The sequence below is a fragment of the Aythya fuligula genome, chromosome 1, assembly GCF_009819795.1.
Source record: "Aythya fuligula isolate bAytFul2 chromosome 1, bAytFul2.pri, whole genome shotgun sequence".
NCBI classification, from domain to species: Eukaryota; Metazoa; Chordata; class Aves; order Anseriformes; family Anatidae; genus Aythya; species Aythya fuligula.
The window spans coordinates 206,149,795-206,164,726 of record NC_045559.1 but is presented as its reverse complement, the minus strand read 5'-3'; the positions used below and the strand labels follow the sequence as shown (position 1 = coordinate 206,164,726).

The 14,932-nt window shown below is 58.9% G+C and overlaps 1 protein-coding gene across 1 annotated transcript in view; it reads right to left on the bottom strand.

Moving 5' to 3' along the window:
• Positions 1–3,784: 3,784 nt before the first annotated feature.
• CLPB (caseinolytic mitochondrial matrix peptidase chaperone subunit B) overlaps positions 3,785–14,932 on the bottom strand; it is a 65,550-nt gene continuing 54,402 nt past the window's right edge. The window contains exons 10-17 of the mRNA XM_032207476.1: positions 13,137–13,181; positions 10,613–10,774; positions 8,567–8,723; positions 8,101–8,175; positions 5,898–5,971; positions 5,368–5,487; positions 4,869–4,973; positions 3,785–4,583 (exon numbers count right to left, since the gene is read on the bottom strand). Coding sequence (XP_032063367.1) covers positions 4,332–4,583; positions 4,869–4,973; positions 5,368–5,487; positions 5,898–5,971; positions 8,101–8,175; positions 8,567–8,723; positions 10,613–10,774; positions 13,137–13,181 — 990 coding nt within the window. The 3' untranslated portion in view covers positions 3,785–4,331. The remainder of the gene's footprint in view (positions 4,584–4,868; positions 4,974–5,367; positions 5,488–5,897; positions 5,972–8,100; positions 8,176–8,566; positions 8,724–10,612; positions 10,775–13,136; positions 13,182–14,932) is intronic.

The following is a 14,932-nucleotide window of genomic DNA, read 5'->3' as shown; positions in this document are numbered from 1 at the left end:
AAAAAGTTAATTCAATTAAGTTTTCCCTCTAAACTAATTAGGCAGCAATCTGCCACGCAAGGAGCTGCTGCTATTGCTACCCAGAGCCAGGGGCAGAATGAGGGGGAGGGGAGGAGGAAGATGATGGGGGGGATGAAGGGGGAGAGGAGAAAGTGGACAAAGGGGGGCTGGGGCAGCACCGGGGGTGCCCCCACCTTGCCATGGCCCTGGTGAGCCCAGAGCTCGGGCCCGGCCGTGGGAGCTGGGGGGATGTGGGTGACCCGATGGTGGTGCAGGGAGAATTGGGGCTGGCAGGGGGGTGACATCCCCAGTGCCACGCGATGGCTGAGCACCCGCACCCCGACACATGTGGCAACGCACAGGGTGGGCACCTCGGAGGGGTCAGGGTGGGTGCAGGGGTCAGCCTGGCCCGGGAAGGGGGGCAGGGGGTCCCGGCAGCACAGATGGGGGCTCCCCGTGCCCCCAGCCCGGCCGGGCTCTGCGGGATGCACGGCACCAGGGCTCTGTGCCCATTCTCCCCGCTGTCAGCACGCAGGAATCGGGGCCCCCGTGAAACAGGAGGCACTGCAGGGCCTCACGGGGTCTCCAGCACCAGCTTTGCCCACACCAGTGCTCCGGGAAGGGTCTCAGTGCAAAACCCTCCTGTCCCCGCTGCTCCTCGGTGCCAGCCCCGGCTGCGCTGCGGTGGGGCCGTGCTAACACCGGGGCTGCTCCGAGAGCTCAGCGCGGAGGTGGGTGCAGGGGCTGGAGCTGCTGCAGGGTAGGAGCAGGGAGGAGACCTCGTGCCGTGCCCTCACCATCACCAGCAGCGGTGCCCGAGCGAGGACCACGGCACTGGTGCGTGCTGGCAGCTGGCATCCCACGGCCGGCAGCTGGGCGCACCGCGAGCACCGTGGGCACCGCGAGCACCGTGGGCACTGCAAGCACTGCAGGCACTGTGGGCACCGTGGCTCCGGTTCCCGAGCCAGGGCTGCAATTTGGGGCTGCGCTCGCCCGGCCGCGGTGCCGCGGGCCCCCGGCCACCGCTGCTTTGTTCCCCATGACAAAGCCCCGACTCGGGGCCGCGCCGAGGCCCCTCCGCGCGCTGGAGCTCGCCTGCCCCTAATCGAATTAGGAGCCCGGCACGGGGCTGAAGGCTGGCAGTAATTGAATTTCTCCCGTCACAGCCTGATGTTTCTCCCCTCCAGATCCTGCCTTGGTTTTATTGTTTCTGGGACCGGCTGCAATGGCACATTTATTTGATCTGTCACAGGGAGCCCTTTAACCCTCTGCTGTTTGCTTAGAGGCACGCCAGCTCCTCTCCTCAAACACAATTAAAAACAAATAAAACAATCGGGGAGGGCCCCGCTCACCTCCCCAGCACAGCCTGGGCCGGTGATGCTCCTGCTTGACGGGGCTTTTGGCTCTCCACTCCCTGGGGTGCTGGTGCAGCATGGCACGGCACGGCACGGCACGGCATGGAGCAGGATGGCACGGCACAGGGCGATACAGGACGGCACGGCACAGCGTGGCACGGCACAGCCTGGCGTAACGTGGCCTGGCAGAGTCACACGGTGTCACGGAATTGATTTGTCACAGAGGCACGGCACAGTGGGACATGGTGCAGCACGGTTTGTGTGGGTGCTGCCTGGGCTGGGCGCAAGGGGAGCCGACCCCTAAAGGCACACAGAGGGAGTCCTGCCCTTACCCCTGGGTTGTCCCCGGTGTCACAGGGCTGTGCACACCCCTGCACGCCCCTGCACACCCCCTGATGCCCCTGCACAACCTCACACATCCCTGCACACCCATGCACAGCCAGCTCTGCCCCGTGGGTCCATGCTTGGGCACCTCCAGCGCTCCACTGATGGGCTGGAGCCAGGAAGCCACACGGTTTGGTGAGGGGACATGGGATGTCGGGTCGATGGTTGATTTATCTTGAAGGTCTTCTCCAACCGAGATGATTCTGGGACCTGGGATGCTCCTGCTCCTGCTCTCCCTCTCGGGCACAGAGCCTCTTGGTTTTCGTGTGCCACGTGGGGACGTGGCCCTGGCAGAGCCGGACCCGGTGGGTGTCCCCTGGAGCCTCCGACAGTCCGGGACGGGCTGGAGGTGTCAGGGCTGGAGGCAGTCGAGGAGCTGGGGCTGTGGAGGTGGCTCCTGGGGCTCTCCCCGTCCCCACGCAGTGTCCCAGCCCCGCGGGGTGGGCACAGGCTGTGACCCGGGCAGCTCCACTGGGGAACTGTGCGAAATCCAGCGCCCACCCCACTGGGCTGGTGTTGGGCTGGCCCCACCACGGTGTCTGCGTGGGACCTGGGTTGGAGAGGGTCAGGAAAACCCCCGTGGAGCTCCAAGACCCTTTCAGGTGAAGACGAACACGAAGAACCTCCTCCTGTCCTCTCTGACCCCACAGGAGGCTCATCAGGTCCTCCAGGACCATGCAGTCTGTGCAAGTGTCTGAAGGGATTTTTGGGGAGACCGCGGCGGTGCTTTCCGTGGTAGTAAATAAAAGGAAAAATCCAGGAATGCCGGCGGCTCCTGGCTGTGCAGTGCTGCTACTGAGTGCTGCGCCCACCCCTGTGCCATCCCTAAGCCCCCCCAGCTCCAAAGCTGCTCTTTGTCACAGCCCTGTCCCTTTGGGCGCACACCTCGTGTGGTTGGATCAGCCCCATGGGCAGTGGGGTCAAAGCAGCCCCATAAAACGTTCTACAACCCCTGGAAAATGAGCACCAGGGACAAAACAAGCCCACGGACAGGCGGTGCCCTGGTTCTGACGTCTGCCTCAGCAGCTCAGCCCCAAAAACTCGGGCACCTCACCGGGATGAGCCCCTCCAGCAGCCCCAGGCACCGGTCCTGGCGCACCCCGGGGCTGTCTGGGGCCACCTGCACCCACAAAGGGTCGGGGCTGTGACCCTGCCAGCGCTGCACGGAGCTGGGAAGGGGGCAGCCAGCACATGGGGGGGCCTTGCAGGGCAGCGAGGGGCTCCCCAAAACTTCTGCCTCAGCTGGAGCAGGGTGGGTGCTCCCGGCAAGCCCGGGGCTCTGCCACTGTCTCCCATCCGTCACTGTCCCCGTGCCCCAGGGACTGCAACTTATTAATTCCGCAGGGCTATTTTGTTTGATTTCCGCCTGTATTTCATTTCCTCCCCTTCCCAACGTGCCTGTGGCACGTCACCGACCGGCGGGGTAATCCGCGGCGACGCGGTCAGGGAAGGGCGGTGACCTCGGCACCGGGTTCCTCGCCCCATGGGGTGGCCGAGCAGTGACCGAGGCTGTGGGAAGGGACCCGTCTGCCTCCCCCCAAATCCCTCCCCACAAGACCAAGTCCCCAGGGATGTGACGCTGGCCGTGTCCCCAGGAGAGGATGTGTCCAAATCCAAGGTGCGTGGTCCCGCACTGGACCCGTCACCAAGGTTGGTGAGGAAGGCACAGATTGCTCGTACTGCACCTTCCCCAAAAACCTGCAGGGTACAGGGACCTTTACCTCGAGCTGACACCAGGGACAATTCAGACATCGGTGTTAACCCCGAGAAATTAGCAACGTCCAGGGAGCAGCTCTGCGAGGATGAGGGGTCAGTGGCAGCAAAGTGTTTGGTGAGGGTCACAGTGGGATGGCACCCGGCTGGGATGGGGCTGGCAGAGGAAACGTGCTGGTGGTGCTCCTCATGGTGCTCCTCGTGGTGTTCCTCGTGCTTCCCGGGGGTGAGCAGGACCTGCAGGAGCCCCCCAGGGCTGTGTCTCTCCCTCCTCGATCCCATTACCGGGCAATGCCCACCCCGCTCTGCCCGGCCCCCCGAGAGGCAGAGCATCGCGTGTGCACGCCACGTTTATTGCAATAAATAACCAGAAGCAGGCGAGGTACAGTCAGAGAGCCTGGTGGCTTTTAAACGAAGCTGTCACACACTCAGCCCATCCTACCCCATGCAGCATCAGTCCAAGCCCCACAAACCAGTCCCTGCAGCAATTCCCATCTTCAGGCAGCGACAAGCCCGACCAGCACCCGTACAGTCAGAAATCTGCTTTTCTGTGTTAAACAGCCCCAGCACCTTCTCTTTTACGCTGTTTCTGCAGTGAAATCCCCCTGCCCCTCACCCTCGTGTCCCCCCGTGGCTGCACGGCGCCTCGCCAGCCCACGGCCAGAGCCTTCTGTGCCCTCCCAGAGCCTGATGCTGCGGGGCCTGCCTGCCCGTGTCCTGCTCCAGAGGAGCAGAGGCAGCAGGAGCAGAGGCAGCAGGAGCAGCTTTGCCCCACCTCACACTCCTCTGGGATGGATGCCTGCCCTCACAGATGTGGCCACGGGGCACACTGCGAGTCTGAGGGTATTTTATTGCCAACCCGCACAGCCCCGGCGTGCCCTAGAGGAAGTACGTGATGTTTTCTGGGTTCAGAGGTGCCTGGATGTCCAGTTTTCGGGATTTGCTGTCCTTCTCCACGATCTCCAGCCGCAGGGTTGGCGTCTTTGTTTTCTCCGCGCCGGGGGCTGAGCTGTCTTTGGTTTTCAGCAGCTGCTTGTCCGAGTCCTCCACCGTGATTTTCAGGGTGCAGCCCCTCGGCAGCAGGTCCTGCTCGTAGGCAGCTGCCAGCTGGTTCACAACGCGCCGTTCAACCTGGAGGAGGAAAAAGCAGCTGCCATAAAACCCCAAAATACCCCCGGGGGAGCCGTGCCGCCCTCCTTCCCACCCCTGGGCAGCGATGTGTCCTCCCCCCGACCGCCAGCATCCTGGCTGCGAGCCCTGCAGCCACATTTTCATGGGACAGACACAAGCAGCAGCCTCCTGGTGCTCCCCAGGCAGAGCAGGGCTGCGAGGGGAGGCTGTGGGGGCACTGCCCCTGCTCCTGTGCCCCCCGCGGCACCCAGCGGGGCCGAGGCCAGCTTGGTCCTGGTGCTTTACCTCGTGCTTGATGGACCGAGCCCCGTAGTGCAGGTTGTAGCCGTCAGCCAGCACGTCCATCACCTCCCTGTCCCAAAGCAGGGTGATGTTGTGCCTCGCCTTGGCCTGTGGGGGCAGGAGGAGAAGGAAATAAATGTTACCGGGGTGTTTGAGCATCCCCAGCACCCCCATTCCCTTCCTTGAGCAGCTGGGAGCTGGGACACCACGGGCAGCACAGGAGGGTGCTGCGTGTCCCTGTGTCCGAGCTCAGCCCTGTTGGTGCCCAAAAAGGTTCCAAAATTGCCCCCCTAAATCCTATTTGGCCACCTGGAGCACTCCATGTGCCAAGACATCAGGCATTTGACTGTCCTGCTGACCCATGGAAGACGACTACAGCACAAACACATGCTCACGCTGCTTCTGCAACAGCAGGATGAAGGCTTGGATGGGAATTCCTCCTCCTCGTGAAGGAGAAGTTCCCTCTAAAGCAATTGCCTCTGAGCAACGGACTGGATTTTACCTTTTTGGCCCAAAAATTCAGCTCCTTGTTGACGAGCTGGATGAGCTCCGAGTGGCAGAAAGGGAGAAAATAGACGATCTCGTTGATCCTCCCCAGGAACTCATCCCGCCTGAAGTGAGCCTGTGGGGACAAGGGCTGCAGGTCAGGGGTGCCAGGGGATGGACGGGGTGCCAGGGGGACGTGTCACTGCAGGAGGACTTCTCTGGCCCAGAAGCTGAGCAGATTGTGGCCCAGAGTGAGCACAGGACCCCCAAAAACCCCACCCCAGCACTTCCCAGCCCGCGTTCCCCTTCCAGTCTCCTATAACTGCACTACAACGGGAGCAGAGAGCTGCTGCTATCTCTTTCTGCAAGGCCCTGACCTTGCTTCTGGGTGCCTGAAAATTAACCATCAAGCCTGAAAATGAACGTCGTGTCACTGAGCTCACATCTGGGAGGCAGCTGGTGAGGGGCACGGCGCTTAAACCGCACGACTCGGTGAACAAAGCTCAGCACACCTGAAACACGAGCCCTGAAACCGATCCCCCCTACCTTTAGGATGGGGCGAATGACCTTCTCCTTGAACTGCTTGGAGATGGTGATCTTCTCGGTCACCTGCACGTCCTCTGAAAGACACAAGGACACGAGGACACGGGTGAGGGCAGGGAAGGGAGGACACGCGGAGCTGCGTGACGAGGAGCCAGCACAGGAAGATTGCACGGGATGGTGAGATGGGGGCAGGGTCTAGGATCAGACCCCAAATCTCCCCACGTGCCACAAACCACGGCTGGTGGGTGCTGTGGGGCTCCTACACCCAATTCCCTGCCGTGGCTGGCTGTGTGCCCTGTGCACCCTACTCTCAGACAGCAGCAGAGCTCCTGCTCTGCCTCCTCTCAATGCCTTACACCCCACGAGCTGCCTGCCAGCAGATTTTGGGTATCAGGAGTCCTCCTCTGGCCCCCGTGAAACCCGGACGGTGGCTGGGCCATGAGAACCAGCCCAGGGAGCACCCGGGGGTGTTCTGGGGGGGCTGTGGCAGCTCTTTAGGCACAGAGGACAGCCCGTGGGCCCCTCAGCAAGCAGCAAAACCCACACTCAGCCTGGGGCACAAGCGTGCTTCGGGCTTCGGGACCACTTCCCTCCACTGACTGCAGATGGAGCCAGGGTCTGGCAGCCCTGCTTCTAATCCCAGCTCCAGCCCTGACAGCCAGCTTCAGCGCAGGCTTCACCTTCCTGCAGCCCCACGGCACCTTTCTCTTTGTCTCGACTGCCTCGCTCCCCTCCTACACCTTCAGGCACGTAACTCCACGGGCCATTTGACACAAGGGGAGATCCCTCGCAGGAAAGGTGCTCTGGGTAGGAGGCTGTAACGCCAAGAAGTGCAGAAATACCCTGCTGAAGGCTGGGTGCCGAGAGCCTTTCCTGCATTTGCAGCCTTGGTGGAGCTGTGACACTCGCAGCAGTGGCAAAGGAGGCTTCCAGGCACGGTGCTGTGCGCTCTGAAGTCCCCCTGCCCCTTCCCCTGGGAGGCTGGGGGGCTCTCAGCACCCACCCCGGCTCACTCCCTGCTGCAGGAGCACCCCCAGGACACGAGCACGGGGGTGCTCCAGGGATCCTGGGTGGGGATTTTGCTGTGCCACACGGGGAGGACGAGCAGAGCAGTGGGGTAAATGGAGCTGGGGGTCCTGGGTTATAGGATTCAGCCCCTTTCACATCCCTGAGCCACCGAGGGGATTGGGCAGAGCGCTCTGCCCGCGTACGGGGCCTCTGGAAGAGGAGCTGGGGAGGGCAGAGCAGAGCACAGGCAGTGCTGAGGTTTGTCACCTGCAATATTTGCTGCTTTCACTCACAGATGGCGAGATAGGGCGGAAGCAGCTCCTTCCCTCTATCTTTCCATTTATCTGCCCAGCCAGGCACTCAGGCTGACCTCCCGGCCGCTGCGTCCTGCGGCACCTCCAAGCCAAGGGCTCTGCAAATTGCAAGGAGCTCTGCGAAACTCAATTGAGGCCGGGCTCCTGATCAAAATGCATTTTCTGGCTGTGCTCTCTCGCTGCCTTTCACTCACTGCAGCTGTCTGTCGTACAGTTCCAGAAATTAAAATTCAATGCTTTCCTCATTTAGGAGAAAAGTGCTTGGCATTTTAAAATGTTATTCTTGAAAGTTCAGTTGCAGGCAATGCTTTGTCCTTTACCTAGTTTGATTGAAGTTTAAAGATTCTGAATTAAGTCAGCTTTGGCATCCGCTTCTCAAGGCAAAAAGGAAGAGACAGTGAGAGAGAAGCTGAAAAATACACTCGATGCCAAAACCCAGCATTTTTTCCTGCTGTCCATGGAGCTGCTGCAGAAAGCTGTGGCTCCTGGCCGCAGCACACACCGCACACCACAGCTTCTTGGGCATTTCCACGGGTGAGCAGAGAAACCCTGCCTACGTGCAGGAGGGCACAGGCTGCCAGGTACCCCGTGGATGGGAAGAAGGGGACCAAACGGGTGAGGAAACTGTGGTTCTGCACAGGCACAGCAGCACCCGATGCTGGCAGTGCTTCCTCGTGCTCCCTGTGCCAGTGTCTGTGCTCAAACCTGTCCCTATTTCAGAGCTAGAGGGGGAAAGCCCCGCTGCAGGCACTGCTGTCTGTCCTTCCTTAGGGCAGTGGAGCCCTACTGGTGGCCTCCTGGTGTTATCCTACGGGGTTATCACTGCAGGGCTGAGCGTACAGAGACCCCGTGCCTTCAGCAGGGCTGTCAGAGGCTGCCCTTACCCTGCTCCGTCCTCCCTCTGCGACCTGCTTGGGGGCAATTTCCTTCAGGACCCTCGTGTGGGGCTTGTGCTGTCACTAAAAGGCAAAGTAAAATCTATTAAGCTCAGTCCTAATTACCTTTAGCTGACTTAAGAAAGAACTAAACTATTCTTCGTTAACGTGAGCGCCTGGAGGAGCCACGGTGTTTCCGAGGAAGCACGTGGAAGGGTCCTGAGAGAAAGAAAAGGATAAGCAGATAAAGGGAAGGGAGCACGGGGTGGGGAGGGCTGAGAGGTGGGCTAGAAAGCCCCAAGCAAAGACAAATCGCTCAAGGACGTGCTCATGAACAATGAATGCTGCAGGGAGGCTTTCGAAGAGGCCTCGTGGTGGTGAGGGCAGGCGTTTGGTCCCTGCAGCAGGGAGCTGCAGCCTTAGGGAGGAGCTGGGTTCTCCAGGGGCTTGGAGAAGGACGTGCAAAGCCCAGTACCTAAGTTTTCTGCGATCCTCTTCTTGCTTATTTCCACGGCCTCCTGCCTGAGCTGCAGGGCGTGCTGGGCTATCTCGTCGCTTGCCACGTTGGAGGTCATGATGAAGATGGCATCCTTGCAGTCGATGGTCTTCCCCTTGCCGTCTGTCAGCCTGCCCTGCAACCAAATCAGCACGAGCATCAGTGGGTGCCCCACGATGTTTCCAAAACACGAGGCAAAACATCACAGCCCTCTTTTTCCCCAGAGATTTGGTTCTGATGCTGTCCAAGGGACGCCCAAGGACACGGGCAGGTGCTGGGCTGGCTGCGATGAGAGCTGTGCTATTCACTGGTATTTACTGGCCACAACTGGGTGTTCACCAGAGGGACAGAGGAGTCAGCTCAAAGCTCCCTGTGCTGCTGTGGCTGCCTGGGAGCTCCCCCAGTGCTGGGCCAGGCAGGGGCAGTGAGCTTTGTGGTGGTTTGGCAGCACCACGTGGGAGCACAGACTGCCAGGAGCCTGACCAAAAATAAGCAAAGCCAAAATAACCTTGCAGGAATAACTGCTTGGCTCTGCCCGTGGAATGAACCACGCACGGATCCGGCTGGGGCAGCAAGAGGTGACAGAGAGAGAGCATCCCCCTGGGACAGCCCCAAAAAAGCCAAGGAGGGCTCCCCGTGCACCCAGGGAGCTGCTGCAGAGCTGAGGGCTGTGGGGTCAGCGCTCCTCCCACCAAACCTGCACAGGAACCCTTCAGAAGTGCTAGTTCTCTTGATTAATAAAGCAAAAAAAAAGAGAGAAAAATAAGGAAAAAAAATAAGCAGCTCCCCAGGCAGTTTCTTTCCTCGATATGTCTCCAGCAGCAGATATCCAGCACAATGACACAAATCCTTGTTGGGTGCTTGAGATTAACATTTGGGTTATTGCCCTGTCAAGTGCGTGGTACAGGAATTGATTTCACATTTAGCTGCTGCTGTGATGATCTATGCAAGAAAAAATTGTGTTATTAATCCTTAAAAGAAAAACTAAACTCCCCAAAACCTCCCAGCACATCGCTCCGGAGTCTGTTCGCCTCCGTGGACAGACTGGGACCTTAAAAATAGACGGAAAAACTCGCGTGCAACAAGCTGAGCGTGCAGCAGGAGATGCAGCAGCCCCCTTGTCTCCTGGTGTCCCACGATTGCTCCAGGGACACGCGTTTGTCCCTGGCTCCCACCAGCTCCTGCAAGAGGAGCTGCAGCTGCCCAGGACAGGTGAGAAGCAAAGAGAGCCCCGGAGACCAGCAGAGAGCAAAAGGGCTCCGAAGTCACTGCCTGTGCGCCCTTCCTCGGCGAGTATTTCTCTCCTTCCTACAGCCAGCAGGATCAGGGGGAGAACCAGCATCTGGGGGAGGAAGGCTGGGAGATGACTCACGTGCTGCCTGGAACGCCGTGAATGAACCAACCCCAGCTCCAGAGCAGCAATTAACGAGGCACGGCTCATTAAGGCTAAGAAGTGCCCAGGTTGCCGTGCTTTCCTGATGAGGTGGCAGCACCCGACCCGTGCCTGGGTGGCCAGAAAAGGTTTTCCCCGTGCCACCCTGGTGGGCAGCCACAGGGCACGTGTGCCTCTCGGTGCTCCTGCCCTCTGCTGCCCACCTCTGCTGTCACCAGGGTTTTTAGTGGTATCCTCATGACACAGACTTCGCTCTCGTGCCTTCCCAGCGACACGGGACAATCTGATCCCTGTGGGCTTCTTGCTCAGGCTCCTGCCCCTCCCATCGCTGGCTTTTTCTCTTCCCAAAGATGTCATTTCTTCCACCACGAGACCTCAGCGTGATGCTGCTTCCCGGCATTAACGTGGCCTGACTGGCTGGCTCACATTTTTTGGCAGTGACTATTGATTTGGAGCGCTTCCGCCCCGCTCCAGACCTCTCCTGCAGCCGGCCCTCACACCGACCCCAGGTTTTCTCAAGCTCCAACCCCAGGTTTTCTCTAGGGAACCTGCTTTGGCAGGGGGATTGTGCCCAACGATCTCTTGAGGTCCCCTCCAGCCCCTCCAGTTCTGTCACTCTGTGCCAGCCTCACCTCGTCGAACAGCTGCAGCATGATGGTGAGGACGTCTGGGTGGGCTTTGTCGACCTCGTCGAAGAGCACCACGGCGTTGGGGCACTGCCTCAGCTTTTTGGTGAGCTGCCCGCCCTCCTCGTGGCCCACGTAGCCGGGCGGAGAGCCGATGAACTTGGCGACCTAGGAGGAAGGGACAGGACACGTGAGAGGGGATCCGTGCGCTGCCAGGTACCCCGAGATGAGCTGAGTAAGGCACAATTTGGTGAAATGCAGATCGGTGACTGCTGGGCAAATGCCTCACACAGGGGGTTAAGCCCCAGAGGCTGCAGGAGCACCGCGCGCAGGCACAACCCCTGCTCTTCGAAGCGGTGTCTGAGTGACCCCCCCAGCTCTCAAAGACCCATTTCAATGCCCTTTGGCCCTTTTAAGAGAGAATTTGAAGGACCACAGGTGGTAGGTGGCTTCCCCAGAGCTTGGGAAGCAGCCACAGTGCAAGTATTTGTCCTGCACCCGCAGCCAACTTCCTTACTGCTCAGCACCGGGACTTCTAAGTGAGGTTCAAAAAGGAGACAGCAGAGTGCTCCTGGCAACAGAACTGCTTCTGCAGAAATGACAGGGGGATTTTGGTGTTCAGCTTGAAGCAACCTGGCTCTCTGGGCGCACCTGAAGTCCTTTAAGCACACCAAGTTGAAAGGAACACAATTAGTGGTCGGTTTGTTGATTCAGGCAGACGCCGGACACGCAGAGCCAGCTGCAGGCTGCTCACCCGGGTGAAATCCTGGGAGCAAAATCCCAAACCCTTAGAATATCGGTGAGTCCTCGCGGAACAAACTATCTGCCTCTCCTTCACGCAGCACAGCCTGGCGCTGGGTCTGTCGTGGTTTCGTTTATCGTTGGAGAACCCCGAAAGCCTTTCGTGCCGCCGTGCCGGCACAACCGTCCCCTTCTGGTGCTCGGCGGGCTGGCAGGGGAAAGGAGCCCCGACACCTTCACCCCTGCTTCCCAAAAGCCGTGCCCACAGCCACCTACCTTTTCTCTTCGAGGCGGCTCCGTTTGGCCCAGCAATGCAGCCCGGGGACAGCCGTGATGCCCTCGTCCCCGGGAAGCGGAGCCGTGCGCTGCTGCAGCCTCCCTGCCCTCTCCTGGGGGCTCTCGGGCAGAGGTGAGGGGCTCCCGCGGGCTCAGGGACCCTCCAGCAGGAATTAGCTGAAGGCAGCTAATTCATTTCATTTGTTTAGCAGCGCCTGTGGCTACGTGAGGCTCCCCAGGCTCCTTCAAAGGATGCTGTCTCCTGGGCTGACCTCCTGATCCTTGTTTGCTTGAAAAATTTATATTGCTCTCGCTGCAATTCTCTACTTTATTTCTTCCCTCTGCTCTGCCTCTTGTCTTTGTCAGGGCCCGGTGTTTTATATCTTACATTTACACCGCCGCTTCCAGCTCCTCTTCCTTTGCACTGAGTCATCAACATGGCTTTATTTTTATGCATTTTTCACTCCTCCAGCGCAGGTCCCCACCAGAACCGCCGACAAGCGATCTATCAGGCCAGCTGCAGGCAATTCCGAATTTTCTCTTCCCCGTATCTCCTTACTTCCCTGCTTCGGCTAAAATAATGCTCTCCTGGACCTTTTCTGGCCATTGGAGGGCCCTGACCCCCTCCTGCTCACAGGGGTCCCCCCACCGTGGAGGTGGTGGCTCAGCCCTTGGCAGGATGAAATGCAAGCAGTGGTGCTGCCAGCACTCCTGCACTCCTCCACGGCACTTTTTTCCTCCTCTTATTCACAAAAATCTTCCCAGGTCCCAGCCAGTGCCTCCTCCTCCTCCTCTTCTGCAGCAGCTCCCCCGATTAAGGGTTTGATCCTCAGCAGAGCTCTTATTCTGCGCTTCTGGATCTGGGTGCACCTCACCAGTGGCATCAACAACACTACACAAGGGACCTAGGCTGCCATCAGAAGAACTTAAATTTGCATTTTTTTGCAAACCAGATTTATGCAGTCTCAGCTGGGACCTTGCTGCTTTTTGGAGTTGGAGGGGACGGACCTCTCCGGGAGGATTTTGGGCTTGGCTGGGCCAGCAGGAGGTGCTGCTATTGTCAGTGCAAATGCCTCACAGCAGAGCTTGAAGGCTACGTGGGATCAGCCAAGGTGCCCACAGCCAGCAGATGCCATATAAAATATCCCCTTCTGGTCCATAGTTCCCCGTGCTATTTCTCCTCCTGGGCTCACTGCAGCACTGAACCCCTTCCAGGGGACGTTTCTGCAGATTCACTGCCGCGTGTTCCCTGCCGTGCGTCCCGCACCCGCCTCCGGCACACCAAACTGCCCGTTTTTTGGCAAAGGAACTCAAAAAGCTCCTGGCTGCCCACTGCCACGGCCAGGCCTCCACAGCAGCCTGCAGCCAGGAGCTCTGCCCGCGCTCAGAGGCAGCGGGAGGCCACGGACAGTGATGAAACGCCGGGGAACGGCGGGATTGGCACGATTTGTTTGAATTACCAATTAAACTCAGAACTGCAACCCCTGGAAGTCCAGACAGCCCATTTACTCACCTCGTGCCTCTCCTGGAACTCCGACATGTCCAGTCTGATGAAACCCTGGAAGAGAAAGAAATACGTAAAGTGATTTTTGATTAATGTGCCCCCGGTTTCATTACATTTGGAAGGCTTCTCCAGAAGCAGGCAGGTGGCTGAGCACACTTGTGTTCGCCTCGTGGCTCCCCAGGACTGCAGGCAGGCAGCGGCCAGATAAATCCACTGCAAATATTAGGACTTCTTCTGAAGGAAGAGGGAAATAACTGCAGTTTCTCAAAGGCAGCCAGGAACTGATCCCACTGCCCCTGGCCGAGGTTCATCGAAACACCCTGCTGGTCACCAGGGCTGGGGGCTGAAAGTGGGACTGAAATAGCTCACAATTTGCTACATAAAACGGATTTTCTTGCTGCTCAGCCTTTTTTTTGAAACAAATCCCACGAAGAATACAATGTAAAAACAAAACTAAGCAAAACCCCAAATCGTACAGCCCAGGTAAACGAGGTTCATGGACGATCACCTCAAAGAGACGACGTTACAGAACTCACGATGACTACACAAGTTTCCTTTTGCATTTGGAAAGCTGATTATTCCCTGCAGCCAAGGCATTTCCTGGGCTTGCAGCTGGGTGCTGAAGCTAGGAGCAGACCAGCTCGACCTTCCAGCATCCCACTGGAGACCTTTCCACCAGCACTTCCCCAGCACCCTGTGGGGCTGAGCCCTTTGCTGGGCGAGGGGCTCCACGGTGTGTGGCTCGGCACCAGTGAGACCACCCGGTGCTGCCGGACACCCTCGAGGCTCCAACATTGCCCTCCAAGGACTGCGAGAGCCCTGGGTGATGGAGTCACTGGCTGGGGAGAGCCAAAGGAGGTGGGAGGCCAGGCAGACACGGGCACCAAGTGCTGGCACCGTGCAGGAGGACGTGTCCGTGCAGCACACGCTGGTTTTGGGGGTGCTGGGTGGTGGTGGTGTGAGTTCAGGGCAGTTTGGGCAGCTCAGAGCGACTGAAATTCTTCATTTCAAACCTGCCCACATGTTTTGTTACTCTCTTTCCACCCATTTGGTTTTTATCAGATGGAATCGAAACCAAATTCAACAAAAGAAAATATTTTCCCCAACTATTGTAGAAATCAACCCTAGGAGAAGTTCTGGTGGAAATCCTTCCCCGGAGAGCACCTCGCCCAGTCCAGCCTGACCCTATCCATCAGCCAAGCCCTGCAGAAGTCACCCGAGGGGGTCAGCACTCAGAAAGCCACTGGTGCCACCTCCCTGCAGATGTGCAGCAGCTTCTCCCACCCTCGTGGTGCCCCGGACACGAGGCTCACCACGTCTCCACCACCAGGATGTGCCAGGCTCTGCCCTGCTGCGGTCTGCTCGCGCTGCGGCGCCTCCGTCCCAGTGCTAACGCGGGTTGGGTAAGGACGTCAGCGGCTGTCATTACACCACAACCTCTCCATCAGCATGGCAATGAGACGGTTCTGGCTTCTTCCTTCTTAATCAGGCGGCTCCTGCTGAGAGCTGCGTCCCCCAGAAGTGCCCAGAAGGGCTGATGGCCCCTCTTCACGCCGCTCGTTACAGCGCCGGCTGCCGAGCTGATTCATTACCAATAAAACTCCGATTTGTGCATGCTATTGAATTAACACAGCATTTAGTGGTGAGCTGATTTTTCTATTTGATGTTTGGCTGGGCCCTGACCAGTTCCAGGTGCGGGAGTCTCGGGTGGAGGTGCCTGAGACCCAGGGACCAGGATTTATTGCTTCGGGAAGGCAATTACAGAAGGACGAGGAAAAGAAACCAGAACAGCCACTTTTACAGCG